Source organism: Carcharodon carcharias, chromosome 10 (assembly GCF_017639515.1).
Source record: "Carcharodon carcharias isolate sCarCar2 chromosome 10, sCarCar2.pri, whole genome shotgun sequence".
Taxonomy (NCBI): domain Eukaryota; kingdom Metazoa; phylum Chordata; class Chondrichthyes; order Lamniformes; family Lamnidae; genus Carcharodon; species Carcharodon carcharias.
Genome location: NC_054476.1, coordinates 164,613,719 through 164,629,105, shown reverse-complemented (window position 1 = coordinate 164,629,105; position 15,387 = coordinate 164,613,719). Strand labels below are relative to the sequence as shown.

Genomic DNA, 15,387 nt, shown 5'->3' with positions numbered 1-15,387 from the left:
ATCTGTGTAGAATGATAATATTTGCAGATTGTGTTAACCCTTTCCCGTTTTATCTTGTGTTGTAGAATTTGTGTGCAGCGGGCAAAGTTGTGGTTGTAAACTGCCAATTGTAAAAGGAGCATTTGTACATAGTATAGCATGTAGAGTTGATCCTGAGAGTCAGGCTATCAGTTATATTCTAGTGGTGTACTGACTCGCATTGGGAACAAGGATTTTAAACTAACTCCGTTTCAGTACTACTTGTGACATATTCGTAGTGAACTGCCCAGACTACTTACTGCCAATCCCAAGAACTGATTGACAAGGGGAGAGATAATCCACAACCTCCAATTCAGGAATTGAATAAAACTCATTAGATTCCATACTATTTTTAAAACATCCATTAACTTTATTTTATTACAGGCATTGCATTTTCATTACCTTATTGTTTAAATAGATTTGCTTGCGAAGGAATTATTGAGGAAAATCACAATACCTTTATTAATTGTAATATTGAGAGGAAGTTCTGTTGGATTCCTTCAGTGTTTTTCAATAAACTCCTCAAAGTAAATTTTATGTGGACTTCTATGGTACTTTTGGTTTGCCCATTCTCTGATGATTGGTGAACCATTGTACCATGGTACAACAATGGCATGTCCCTGCAAATCAGCATGAGCTGGGTTCCACTGTTAACCAGGCTGCCCTCACAGGGGAGAAGGCAAAAGTTAGAGAGCTTGGCATCTGTACTTGCACTCAGCTGTAGAAATGAGCTATCAATGTCTAGAAGTAGGTTTCCTGACTCTGGTGTTTGCCTGTTTACAGTGGGAGATTAACTCAAGTGTCAGGGTGGAAAAATTACTACTGAAATCATGTTTGAGACATAAAATGTGTGTCTTGGTTACCAGGATTCAGCGGTCATGTTGGCATAGTCCAAGATAATTGCTTTTACCTTGCTCGGAGATAATTGTTGATGTTTAGTTGAGCAAAGTGATTTTCTTCATTAATTTACCTAGATTATTATTTTAATCTAATTTAGTTTAGTCGATGGCCTATTTATCATCTAAACAAACTCTCATTCTGATTCATCTATCTCTTTGTAATAATTTACAATTACTGTTAATTGTTTTTGTTTTGGGACTGTCATCTTGTGTGTGCTGCTTTCGTTTCATTCAGTATTGGGAAAGACACAGTTAAGTTAGCTGGTTTCTGAAGCTCAATTTCACTCTTACAGTTTGGCATATATTTGTGAATTGCGAGTTTTGTCAGACTTTTTTATATTTCAGTGGGAGTAGAAGAGAGCAAGAGAAATTGGGAACCCTGATACCATAGCACATAAAGTCCTCATTTCACAAGTATGTAGCTTCATGAGTCATTTATATTCTACTATCTTCCCCATAGTTCCCTGTACTTTAAAATGGCTGGTTAGAGGCAGCTTGTCAAGATTGAGGTGTAGAATTTCATCTATGGTAATACTGAAGTTCCAGTTCAGTATTGCAAGAAATTGCTAATCAAGTCCCTGTGTACATTATTTGATAAAAGTAGTGTATAATTGAGCTATGCAGACCAGGAAGGTTTTGGGTTCAATTTCACCATTCTGCTAAGTGAATTGATCTTGCCCATTGTAGCTCAGTGTCACTTACATTGGTCTTGTATCTCTTGGGTTTTGGAGAAGAAAATCTACAAGGTATCTCATTGCTAGCCAATGTTCTTGAACCGGGAAATGCACTTGGGATCGAGCTTGACTATGATGCTTTGGAGAGTTGACTAACTGCCCAACGATCAATATTTAGGTTCAGATATGAAGATTTAACATGCGTTGCCTTTCATCATTCTTCCTGCCAAAATGTCAGCTCGCATTTCTCCGTGGAATTTCATCCATATGTGCCCAATCCAGCAGCCTGTCAATGGCCTTTTGATGGTTATGATAATCTTCCTCACTGTTTACCACCCTTCCAAGTTTCATGTCGCTTGCAGATTTTGAAATTTGTTCTGCACACCCTAGTCCAATTCATTAATGTATATCAAAAACAGTACTGGTCCTAGCACTGAACCTTAGGAAATGCCACTGTATATCTTCCTCCGATCTGAAGAAGAGCCAATCACCACAAAGCTCTGTTTTATATCCTTTAGCCGTTTTTTCTCTCTACTATCACAGCTTCTTCTGTGGGCTTCAATTATGGTAATTAACAAGCCTAATATGTGGTACTATATCAGACACCTTCTGTTAGTCCATACACACAACATTAACTGCACTGCTCTAATTCATTCTGTTATCTCATCAAAGAACTCAAATCAAATTAGTCAAACACGACTTGGCCCTTAAACCCTTGCTTGCTTTCCTTTAACAGCCATGCTCGTCCAAGTGGCGATTAATTTTCTTCCTGATTATTGATTCTAAAAGTTTCCCCACTGCTGATTTTAGACTGACTGTTCTGGTCTGTAAGTGCCAAGTTTATCCTTCTCCTGATTTTTTTCCATCAAGGGTATAGCATTTGGAATCCTCTGGCACCACCCCTGTATCTAAGGAAGACTGGAATATTGCAGCCAGCACCTCTGCAATTTCTACCCTTACTTTCCTCAGAAACCTATTATGCAACCCATGTGGCCTGAGTGACATATCTACTTCCGAGCACTGTCAGCCTTCCTAGAACCTTTTCATTTTTATTGCATCCAATTTCCCAGCAAGCATCTAATTTATCGTAGCTTTGGCAAAGTCCTCTTCCCTGGTGAACACTGAAGCAAAGTATTAATTTAGTGCTTCAGCCATGTCTTCTGGCGCTACTAATCGATCTCCATTTTGGTCCCTAATCGGCCTCACTGCATCTTTGACCACCCTTTTACTGTAAGTACACCTATAGAAGACCTTTGTACTTCCAATTATGTTAATCATCACTAGGCTAGGGAGAGAAAGATCAGCAAGGGTCTCTGCTCCAAAATATTGCCCCATGTCTTCTATTAATAAAAAGGTGTGGACACTGGATCAAGCTTAATTATTCTGTGTTATCATCTCCCTGACCGTATTTGCATTACTGAAAGGCACTTGGACAAGAGTGAAATGTGCCAATGTGAAGAATAGCCATTTTGGTGAGGTGCAGGGAGAGCGGGGCTGGAAGTGCAAATAACCAGCACCATGGCACACGCTATGCCCTTCAGGGCGGGAACTCTGAAAGTGTGATTTTTAATAACAAATTCCAATTCAGCCATTGGAATTTATAGAATCTACTACAAATTTATTTTTTTCAACGTTTGATAAAAGAAATGATTTCCAAAACCTTGCAAGGTGCTCATGAGAGGAGAGGTTGCTTGTAAAACTTCCCTTTAAACATGAAAGCAAGCCATTTAGTATACCCGCTAAAAAGCCCACCAAAGAATGTTTTCATCCTTATTCTGTTAGTGGTAAAATATCGTAGGACTGTTTAATTAATTTGTTTGATTTGTGCAAACTTGCATCCACCTCAGTTAATGGAGAGGCCATTAAATATTGCCATCTGGTGGCCGTAATCTGCACTTTTGTGATTCTAACAGCTCATTGTATACGTACATGAATAATTAGTTTTGGATTTTGGTAAAAAATGTCACTAAATTATTAGAATAAAGTTTAGGGAATACCTTCAAAACTATTTGATTTCGTTATCTGATAACAGCATGTCCTGAAGAGAGATCAATTGTAAGAATTATGTTAAATGACCTGCTCTTAACTTTGTAAATAAGTGTGTATCTGTAAAAGTGCTTATGTGATGAGTAAATGTTGCTGTTATATGACCAGTAATTGTGGAGCTTTGTATACCTGTTGTCTGATGAGATTGTGAAAGGTGTTTGGAAACAATCTTGGTGCCAAACATTTATTTCCCATTTTGTCATTGCATCTTTTTTGCCAAAATTTTTCTTCCTTCCTGTCACCCTCTCTTGCTGTTATTGACCAGGGTTTAGTTCCATGGATGCTGGTCTTTTTATCTCGGGGGTCTGTGGGCCTGTGTCACTATTACTGAGAGAGTACGAGGACTGTTTGCTCCCAAACCTTTTCCAATGTCCTTTTGGCCAATCAATAACAAGTGTAAAGGACATTATAACAGCTGGAAGAGGCCCTTTAGATCCACCTGGCCTGTCCCATTGGACCGCCCAGGCAGGTGATTCCCTCCCTGTCTTCTCCCTTCCCTCATTTCCAGTCTCTGCTCGCCATTTCCCTCCCTGACAGTACGCGATCAAAAAAACAAGCAGAGATGGCATTTGAACCTGCAACCTTCCAGCTTTGTTCATGTTAGCATTTATTCCACGCCACTGCACTGCCCCATATTAAGTTTTAGAACTCCTACAGGAAGCACCAAATCTCTCAATGCACTGGTGGTAATATGCTGCTTAATATGAATCTGTATCAACCATGAAATACCTTACTACACTTACCTCTACTAATGATATTCTGAAAAAATTCTATGAAGGGGTGGAAACCTGTTACAAATCACTGGCTCAAATCTACTTTTAATACGAAAAATCAAAGAATCATGGTTCATTTTGCATAGCCTTAAGGGAGCTGAAAGTATTAAAATGTACCCTTACCCTAGTGAATTTCAACAGTGACAAGGTTAAACTTGCAGGATTGATGAGTTTCTGTTTCTGCATGGTGTACCTGGCAAAAAGAAGCATTGCAGCTATAGAAAGAGGGAGAGACATTGTGTGTAATCCATGCCTGTGTGAACGGTTTGTGAGATAAGTTGCTGTATTGGACTGAGATCTTGCTAACTAACATTTTATTTTTGCAATGGACATTGGCAGTTTTTATTTATTCAATTTGTTTTTCTAACGGTGAACATATTTGAGCAGGCTTCATATTAGAAACTGCCGTGTAATACATGTCCCCCTAAGTTTTCACTTCTGCGGTCAGCTTCCATCTCCTCACTATGTCATCTTAGAGTGTGTTGCAGATTTACGAACAGTTATAGTTGTAAATTAATTTTATATGCTAAATACAGTCTTGTATAGTAATTGTCTAATTTATATGTAAATCACAAATCAATTGATGCTAGAAAACACAATAGTGCTAACAGCGAGGCTGTTAGTGGACCAGAAATTAATCCACCTCTGGAAGTTCTTTAAATTTGCCTGGGAGCAGGGGGTTACCATGTTGCTGGGGAAGCACATTATTTGTCCTCATTCTGCTTCCCCTCCCCCCCCAGTTGTTTAATGTGCAATGTAGGATTTGAGATTTCATCCTAATGTTACCGGGTGCCATAAAGTCACTGCCAATTAATGTCCATTGCATATGAGCTGAACAAAATGACCCGGTAATGTTTGGGGCAGGAGACAATTGATCCACCTAGGCTACTATGTCAAGCCTGCCATCAATGTTCTTTATTGTGATTACTAGTACTTATAGACCTAACGGTGATGAATTCATCCAGTCCTTTATTAGAAATTTGTCATGGCTAAGGAAGTGGGTTGCAGAGTGAAAGCTCTTTTTCATCTGGAGCTTGGACTTCAGTCCCATTCTCGCACTCTCACAGGTGTACCCGTGAATGTATGAAAAAGTGAACGCTTTCTTTTTCTTTGAAACAACATGGAGAATGGGCAATCTGCGTTGTAACAAGATGGAATCAAAGTGGGGGTGAGGTGGAGGGGAAAACAGGTGCCCTCCCTCATCTGCAAATATACCTGAAGCTGCCCAAGGCTGGAAGTCACCTGCTTATCTGGGCGGGGCGTGAAAATGTAAACGATGTTTTTGGGACATTTATTAGAAGAGACTTTTTTTAAAAAATGCAACGGATCTCTCCTATGGATTTAACAGCTACTATTGTCTACATGTCCACAAAAACTGATGCACAATGGCTGCACAGACCTAGTGGCTGCAGAATGAAATGAAGGGGTGTGAAGGAAAGCCACTGTATAACAAGAAGGTGCAAATGCCTGGGAGTCACACATCGTGTGTCAGTACTAACGTTGTTGGGGACCATTTGTTTGGACAAAGGGAACACCATGAGAACACCATGGTCACCTGACAGAAACCAGCTTATGATGATAGACATTTATTAACACACATATTGAGAGCACAGGTCAGTCATTCTGGGCGATGAGATTTAAAGCAAAGAGATCCTGCCCAGCCAAGGAAGAAGCATGCCTAGAAATTCACTAACCAGCAGAGAAGTGGGAGCTATCCTTTTACCTACAGATTTGCAGAATCAAACCATTCCTTCACTGCAGGGTCTTGACCACAACATTGACTGAAACAAAGCCAGAAAGCTACTGCTGCAAGGAATAAACCACTGTGAACTCATCGCCAGAAAGTGCCAACCTCCATTTTCTACAGTGAGCCAAAAATAAATAATCAGGCCTGCAACATTTTCAGCTTCCATCTGAAAGGGTAATAATATAATGACTTTTGGACTCTTTAAAAACCCTAGGTGCATGCTATCTCTTTTGTAATCACCTTTTCATGTATGCGTGTGTTTTGTGAGAGTGTGGGTGCTATTGCAATTAACTTTGGGGTTTGAGAAATAAACATTTATTTTTTTGCAAAACCTACAAGTAAACCTGAATTGTGCCTGTTCTTGGGAGCTACAGCACTCGAGAGGTCTAAACGTTTCTTTAAGACCATCCTACCAACTCTCCCCTCTCCATAATGCCCATCCAGACACCGATGTTGAAAACCTCAGGTGTGGCGGACTTAAATCCTACCTATGATAAACCTGAAATCAGTTCACAAAACTACATTTGGAAAAAAAATGATTTTTGATTTTTTTTTTAAAAATGGACCCTGACCAAGTGCTCTGAATTGCTTAAAAAAAAATCTAATAGTTGCAATGTTGCAGTGCTGAGCTACCAATGAGGAAACCTGAACTAGAATCCATGTCAACTGATTATTCATGTTCTGCCCTCCCAAAGGGGACAGGTTTGCCTACCTGTGAAATCATTCAGATGAAGGAGGGAAAACTGGCCGTGCAGTTACCCACAATACATAAATGTGCCCTTGGTTTTATCAGCCAAACGTACCATTGATTATATCTGTGGAGGTGACTATCAGGATGGGTCACTTAGGGAACAAATATAACTTAAAAGGGGAATTGCTTACATACTTCTATTGGTGCAAATTTGGGTTGTAATACTTAGAGCTCTGAGATAACCACCAAGAAGTGTGACCAGTTTTTGGCACTTGTTATCTAGTCTGCTCTATAAAGTTTTTCTACCTTCTGTACCTGCAAAGAGAAAGATGGTTCTTTACTGGACTTTATTTAATGCTATAAAATAGGTACAATGTCTACGCTCTCTGTTCACAAAGGCTCAAAGCAGAGTACCGACAGCATTCATTGAGCGAAGCTTCCCAAATTCCAATTTCTACAGAGCACTTCCTACGTGTCGGGATGATTAGTTCTGAAAGCTGCTTGGAGTGTGAGACCAATATGTCATGCCTGCAAGGGTATTGTGTTCCTAACTTTCAAGATGCAGACTTCAGTCAATGCGGCTGTTTGAAAATTGACTTTAAAAAGTGGTCAAAATGCTGCCCAAGGGTCAGCTGACCTTCTGTGATTTCTAAACAGACAAAAGATTAACTCGCATCTGAACATGCTTCCGGAAAGTTCTGAAAATGTAAATGACAGTGGCTGGAGTGCCCACCCTTGATTAGACATTCACAACATGGAAACTGCTTGTGAACTTACATCTCCCGCTGCCTGTATATTTACCAAAACTCAAAATCAATAGTGTTGCCAGACGCAGGGTCTGCAAATCCGACCAAAGAAAGGTGCAACGAAACCATTTCTTTGCGAGCAGATGGGAACAGCCACCCTTAAGACACCATTGTGTAGCAGTGGCTTCCAATCTCGAATCAGTTAAGGTATTGATCACGAGGTGGGGGTGGGGGGCATTCAGGTGATTGAAACTGACTCCAGATCATAAGTTCTTTTACTCCCAGAACCTGGGAGGGACAGATCAGTCTGCAAACCAACAAGACAAATAGGGACCATCCTCCAGTGAGAAAAACAGAACTCTGACAACCCAGGCAGTGAGAGAAGGGGACTAATTCGTTTCCACCTGCAAAGCCCCGCCTCTACAAAACGTGGCCTCGACTGGAGACCTGAGGCTTCCAACTTCCATTCATGCAAAGAGGCACGAGAGAGTGAACCTATCCAGGCTTGCTACGCGTGTATTTTTAAAGGACTGAAACATGGACATGCGGTTTACTTTTTGCTAATAACCTAAATGCACGCTTTGTCTCCAGAATCCATCTTTAATTGTGTCTATGTCTGTGTGCATGAGGGAGTGAGACTGTTTCGTTATGGTTACGTTTTGGGGTGTTGTGCAAGTAAACGTTGGGCTGTAACTTCTGATGGAGTGGCAGTTGAGTTAGATTGCCAATCCACCCGGAGGTTCTTCGCTGAAACATCCTACCTCGCCTGACCTTCCGCCTCTAGCCAGGCGAGATTTGGGCAGTGCAGCGCCTCCCCGGGGCCCAGCGTCGAGGGCTGTGGAGTCGAAGGTAAGTAAGCCAAGGCCCCCTTTTTTTTTTGCGGCACTGGCTGATGTAAACCAGGTAAGTTTAAAGGTCCAGCCAGGTTTAAAGGTCTTTGACAAGGTAAGTACGTAAGGTAAGTGGGTAGAATTTTGGAGGGATGGGCAGGGGTGGGGTTCGGGACGGGCTTTGGGTGCGGTGGGGGCGTCGGGTTAGGCCTAGAGCTCTGAGGGGCCAGGCCTTTGTGAGGGTGTTGAGCTGGGCTGGGGTGGTGGTGGTGGTGGGACAGTCTTTGGGGGTATGAGGGGAGTCCCATGGGGGTTGTTGGTGTTGACCTGTACAACAGTTACCCAGAAGCTAGATAACTATGGGTGTAAGACAGTTGGACCACCTGAAGTTGCAATTTATAATTGCAATTTTCTGATGGTTCCTAGTACACGGAAATTGCCCGTGGAAAGTTTGCACTTCCAAGGAAATTGCTGTGTAATCCTTAGCTGAGAACTGCCAGGTGGGGTTCCCAGTACATCTTTGGGGTACCACCACCACCCCCCCCCCCGTATAATGCCCCGGTGCTGGGAAGTTACAGCCCATTATCTTTTCTTCTGATTTAAACTTACCCAAATTGTGTTTATTACTGAAAATCATAACACTAAAAAAGTTTAAAACACTCCCTCTAAAATGCATCTTGTTGCGGACAACCAAGAGGTTAAGAGGAAAGAGAAAGGTTATCCCACCATCTCTCTCCCTGTCTGTAACAAGTGACATTATATAACTAATGGAAGGCGTTCCAATTCACCATACTTTGACTTGTCAATTGATGAATAAGGAGATCTAGATCAAAACTGTCAGAAAGCTTTCAGTTGAGGCCGGCAGCAGTCCTCTGAGCAAGAGGACCTTTTTAGTTTTAAGTCACCTACCTGTAGTGTGCTTAAGCCCATTTTCCATAAATTTAAAGCATTCTTATGTGCAGCAGCATCTGTTACCCAAACTGATGCTTCCAGTCTTTAGAGTGCATTGTGCCATTTTCTATTGCAGCTCGACATTTCAATTTATTAGAGCTACAATAGGAGCAGATATAACCAATATTTACTATTTTATGGTTATGTTAGGACATAAACTATTACCATAACTGTTTTCCCCTGCGTTTTCTTCTTGCTATGTTGTGTTTGCTGACGGAACTTTAATTTATCCAGCAACTTTCATATCCTTGGGAGAGCTGAATGTACTTCACATCCAATCAAATACTATTTTTGAAGTGTGATCATTTATCCTTGTAAACATGATAACCACTTTACGTACAGCAAATAACGATGGTGGTGCTGATTAAGAGAGGGTTGACCAAGGCTCTGGGTGAATTTCCTTGCTTTTCTTTTAGTTTTTTTCTTTGTCCACCAAAACAGACTAATTTAAAGTCTCATCCAAAATAGAACCCTCTGATAATGCAAAATTCCCTCACTTCCTGCACTGGGGTGTCAGCCCAGATTACATGTTCAAGTCCTGGAGTGGGGCTTGCACCTGTGATCTTCTGACTCAGCTGAGTGTGCAATTAATTGAGCTAAGCTGACCTTAAAAGGTGACAAAGGCCTACTGCACAAATTTAATTGATCCATATACGTGGATCTTAATTTCGTGTGGATTTCCAACAATTTTTCTTCAATTTTACTTAGCAATCTGACCTTTCTAAATGCAATTCAGAACTTTGTGCTCTGGGACTTTGTTGCCCTTTGGTATTAACCTGGTCCAATTGTAAGCACTCGCAAATGTGCCCGGAGTGCATGGGTGCAAGCCCTCCCTCCAGGCTTTGTACAAGCACATTGCTAGCGTATGACTCTGAAAGTGGACATCGCGTCTTCCAGAGGTTTGAGCACCACAGCAAGAGAAAACAAACTTTTTATTTAAATTGCCACCACTTCACTCAGAACCATCTTGTTTACAGTGAGGACTAATGAGTCCCATTTTCTGAGTGTTTATTGTGGGGTGACCTACTGTATTGACTTGGCATTACTGTATGAAAACTATTGTTGATTCCAAATGATCCTGAGTAAAGCACACCGGTTTAAAAGAGAATGGCATACCCGGCTGCCAGCTTTTGGAAATCTGGTATGTTTACTTTGAGGTTGCTAGTGTTTTTGTTAAGATGCCATCAAACCCAATATACATGTGGATGAAAGTGTCAAAAGGTAAGTAAGATGCAAGCAGGCAGTCCAATTATATTTAGAGAGCCTCCAATTTTTGTTTGCATTGTTTGTCGTTTTTCTGCAACCATTTGCAGCCCACTTACTGCTTGTGGCACCTGTATCTGACCCTTGCTGCAAAGGTTGAGTGCACCGAGTGTTGAGAACTGTGAGCACACAGGCAGTTCAACAATTCAGCTGTAAAGATTTGATTCCAGTTGTATGTTGAGCTAGTTGATCTGAAGCAAAGCAGTGGTAAGACTGCTACAGTTGGGTCTCTGAAATAGGGGAAGGAAAGCATCATGTCAGGGTTGCTGCTGCATGATGCTATCTCGACTGTGGCTGTTGGGCAGAGGCAGGAACAAGCTCAGCCTTTCTGTAGTCAGATACTCTGCTGATACTTGGTCAAGGCATACACATTAGTGATGATTGTTTGTGTAAAGTACCAAAAGGCAGCCAGTGTTCTTGGCACCGTACCCCACTAATGAATCAATGTTAATAAGAGAGGAAGAGCATTGAAGGAAATGATGGTGGGGAGTGCTCATCAGTTACATAAGGGAGATTCAAATATTTGCAACTTGCCACCTGGTACTGAATCACTGCTTAACAGGACATCCCACACCGCTTTCTGACTGCTACGATTTACTACTGAAAAGCACTTTTGAAGCAATGACGTGGGTATGAAGGTTTGCTTCAACTATAGACTTAACTTGATCCAGTTCTTACAAAATGGGATAAAGTTTTGTTTTAATGGGGGATAGATGAATCGGTAGTGATTTTAAATTATTTGTAGTTTTCATTGAATACTGCTTGTGGCTTATTCCATGAATCTATGTTCTGCTGTTTCTTTTTGTCAGAAGCAGAACATTGTATAAGAACAAGCAATCCAAGAATAATCCACAAAGGAAGAACTCAGTAGGCTAAGCTGTTGAATGGCTGAGAGTAATTGGAATCTTATGTCAGGGTTGCTTCCATTGTTTTTGAAGCTTTGTTATTCAGGTCCAAAATACACAGAACTCTTATTGCTTGTTTTATTGAATTCTTCAAATCTTTTCAGTGCCTGTGTGCTATTAAAATATTCCATCTAGTTTCCCCAGTTGAAGGACCTGGCTAAAAGGGACATGCTTCTAGAAAATAGATGATTGCTTCAGAACATGATAGCCAGTCAGGATGCACCTTTAGCATATTTGTTATTTAATTTGACATGGTTCCTGGGGAATTTGGTGCAATGGCTTTGCCTTCAAAAAGAATTGAAAAGAAGTAGCATCAATAATGAATAGCTTGGTAAAATGAGATTTCAGTTTTTTTAAAAAAAAAAGTTTTTCGTGTTTAATGTGTTCAGACTCCATGCTGTTGACATGCTGCAGTAGCTACAGTTTTCCAGCCTGGAAGAGAGAACTGTTGCTAAAGACTGCTGCAGTCTTTACAATTTTGCTTTAAGCTAGAAAAAAGATTTGTAAGATATTCTGAGGACTGCTTAAATTCCAGATGGGTTTTTTTATTTCTTTTAAACTGTAGTTATCTGAAAATAACTTGTTGGTTTATGGGGAGGGGACAATACTTGAGCACAGAATGCAGGTTCCACTCTTGTAACAATGCAACTGCAATGTTAAAGCCTGTTTTTTTTGTGTGTGTGAAGACTTTGGCTTTGGTCTATTGCAGAACAAAGGCAATTAATGTCAGTTACTGACAGGAGATTATTTTTCCCTTATTACCATCCCCATGAGAAGTAATCTGGTTTGTTCTGTTGAATATTGCAAAGGAAAGTTGACCCTAATTAAAAGTGTCTGTTGAAGCCCACTTAGTGATTGTGTTGGTTTTTTTGTTTGTGTCCAGCTGTGCTATGTGGGTGATGCCAGAAATTGCATGCAGGACTTGGGCAAGTGTGTGTTAACACCTGCTTCTAGTATGGCAAGGCTTTGTGTTACAAGTGCAAATTTACAATTTTGACTGGCTGTGTCTGACATTTTGAGCTTGATGCAAGCAAGGGGAAAGTGCCTAAAAAATGAATAGTTTACTTGCAGAAAATGTATTGGTTCTACCGATGTGCCTGTGTTGATTGCTGGCCTGCTCTATGGATCCAGCTGGAGGCACAGGCAGGTAACCTGTTCTGAGTTTCTACTCAAGCTGTCTTAGAGTTGCTTGGTAATAGGCACACTAGTACTAGTGTAGTACAGGACTAGTACTCAGGTTTACTTGGCCTGTCTAACTTTCAAGCGATCCCTCCTTGTGCAGGTGTGCCTACTCTGTCGTATGGTCCTGGGACAATGTTTTGGTGCACCAAAAATGCCACATTCAAGAGAAGTTTATTGTTTCAATTTGCACCTACCGGATGACTGCCCGATACAATTGTCAATAGCATTTTGGTTCCAATTGAATGCTTATTGGCCCTGAATATAAAGTGTGAGCATTAGGTTTAGCTTTCAATATCCAGTTATATAATAGAACAGTGTTTTTCCCTGGAGTCAAGTATCTTGCAATAAGTCTCATATTTTTCCTCCTTTTTCTTGATTTCACTTTCACACTTCCTTTTCCTCTCTTTTTGTATCTCCCTCTTTCTGTTTGCCTCTTTACTTACCTCACCCAGCGCGTTGAAAGGAAGATCTGGTGGGGTAGATCAGTTGGCCTTTAAAGGGCCTACCTTATATTTCTTTCCAGCCCTTTCAACGTAGGGTTCTGTTACCAGTGTGAGTCTCCTCACCAGAATTTCTTTTCTGCGCTCCACCCATTTGATGTCTAAGCCCAGGTGGTGATGACAAAAATGTACCTGAGGATGATGAAGATGTGCGTAGGAATAGGAATTGTAATTTTAAAGGTTGCTTGGATTGGAAGTTCTTCTCACCTTAACAATGTAAGTGGGTTTTGCGTTATATCGTCACACTTCCATCAACTGTTAAGAACTGGGAACAGAAATTGTCACAATGTGAAAATCAGTACCTTCAAGAGCTCGGTTTCTCTTCACTTGCTCCAGGGTTTAAGCAAATTGTTTGGAGTGGAGATCAAAAAGTTACATCATAGCTGAAGCTCAGATAATGTATAAAATGGGTGATCATTGGTGATGTATTGAGAACTTGCCATTCATGAACAAAAATAAACCTGTGCCATTGAAAGCCTAGGCTAAACTTAAACTTGCATTTCTTCACAGATTCGTAAGGGTAGATTTTAACTTCAGCCACTCTGCATAAACCGTGCCCAGAACATTGCTTCCCACTGCATTTCTGCAAGCATCTGACTGCTATTGTTGTCAAAAAGATCTATTGGGCAGTGAGACACAGGAATGCTACTCGAGGCTCCACAAAAATAATAAGGGCTGTTGGCTTGCCCTTCCCCTGACCTACCTTGCTGCTGTCTAGATTGTCCTCTGGACAACTTGATATTGCCATAACTCTGAGCTGGTGAGGAGCACTGTGCACCCATTTGGCAAGCTTTGCTAGTGACAAGGTATTGAGGCCTGTCCCTGAAAATGTATCGACTGCCCAAGATTTAAAATCTATGCTTAGTATCTTATGATTGAACTCTGCAAATGTTGACTTGAGCTCCGTTGACTTGTTGAAATGTTGACTTGTAACTAATGTTATAATCGGAGAATCAGGCAGCTTGCCTTGGCTGTATGTGGACCTAATTTATCTGATTTAAAGCAAGGGCCACATGCATTAGAGAAGTGAAGTGTGTTTGGGTAGGCCAATTTTTAGCAATCGGAGTGAATTTAAAAGACATTGTTGAAATTGCAAAATTATGGGAACTCCCTGGATTAAGCATTATTTAAGGACTGATGTACATTGCCAGCATCATCATTAGAACTTGTCCTCATTGTGCTCAGCAAGACCTCCTAGCCATTTTCCTTTAATGGTGTGATCAATGTTCGTTGGCTTAAAACTGATTTTTTTAAAAAAAATCTTTTTTGATACAATTTCATTTTTGAAGGTGCTATAAAATTGTGAGACTCCCTCACCATGCCACAGTATGCTGATTAAAGGTAGACATGCATTCTTTCAACAGAAAGCAAATATTCTCAACGCTTTATTTTCCTCCCATCCAGGACAGAACTGTACAGATCTCTGTTTGGAAAAATCGAGCAAGTTGAGGACAAGCCGTGAGCATTGCTGCTGGATCTTTGGACACTGGTTATAACTACGCCAGAAAAAAAATGGACTTTTTGGTTTTTACCCATTTTCTGCAGGACCGGATTACACCGCCTTCCCATTCAAATTCTGTTCTGGGTATAAAGATTTTTGTAAAATGTCAGGAGCTTTATTCTGAGTTTGTGCTCCCAATCCCCAACTCTAACTTGGAAATTTTTATTATGTTGGACTTCTTGCTTTTTGGGGGAAAAATGTTATTGGAGCACGGGTTACAGTAGTTTGGAAACATTTGTCCAACCGTCTGTGTTCTATATGGTGAAGAAAACAATATTTTCCCCCAAACTGAGATGATCCATTTCCCACCCACCCCCCACCAATAGAAGTTGTATTGCCATGATGTATTTATTCTTTTTTTATTAAAATTGAAATGTTTATTGAGAGCACTGCAGGACTGAGGTTGTACACAAGCTACTTGAAATCCTTATGAAGTATTTTCGACAAATACACTTTTAAAGCTAATGATGCTTCTTAAAAAATTGGAGCAGAGGCTGTAGGAGAGTGAGATGTACAGGGGAGTGATTAACTGACTCTTTCACTAATCTCGTGTTATGGTACTAAGTTTCTCCCTTGCATTTTAAAGTACTCCCATCTCCTGATGGAATGATTGCATAAGGTGCATTGCTGCTAGGGAAAGATGCTGGGAATAAAGTAAACT

The 15,387-nt window shown here is 40.7% G+C and overlaps 1 protein-coding gene across 1 annotated transcript in view; it reads left to right on the top strand.

Moving 5' to 3' along the window:
- Window positions 1–15,115, top strand: part of aatf (apoptosis antagonizing transcription factor) — a 98,034-nt gene extending 82,919 nt beyond the window's left edge. The window contains exon 12 of the mRNA XM_041198150.1: window positions 14,630–15,115. Within this exon, the coding sequence (XP_041054084.1) occupies window positions 14,630–14,687 (58 nt within the window). The 3' untranslated portion in view covers window positions 14,688–15,115. The remainder of the gene's footprint in view (window positions 1–14,629) is intronic.
- Window positions 15,116–15,387: the final 272 nt, after the last annotated feature.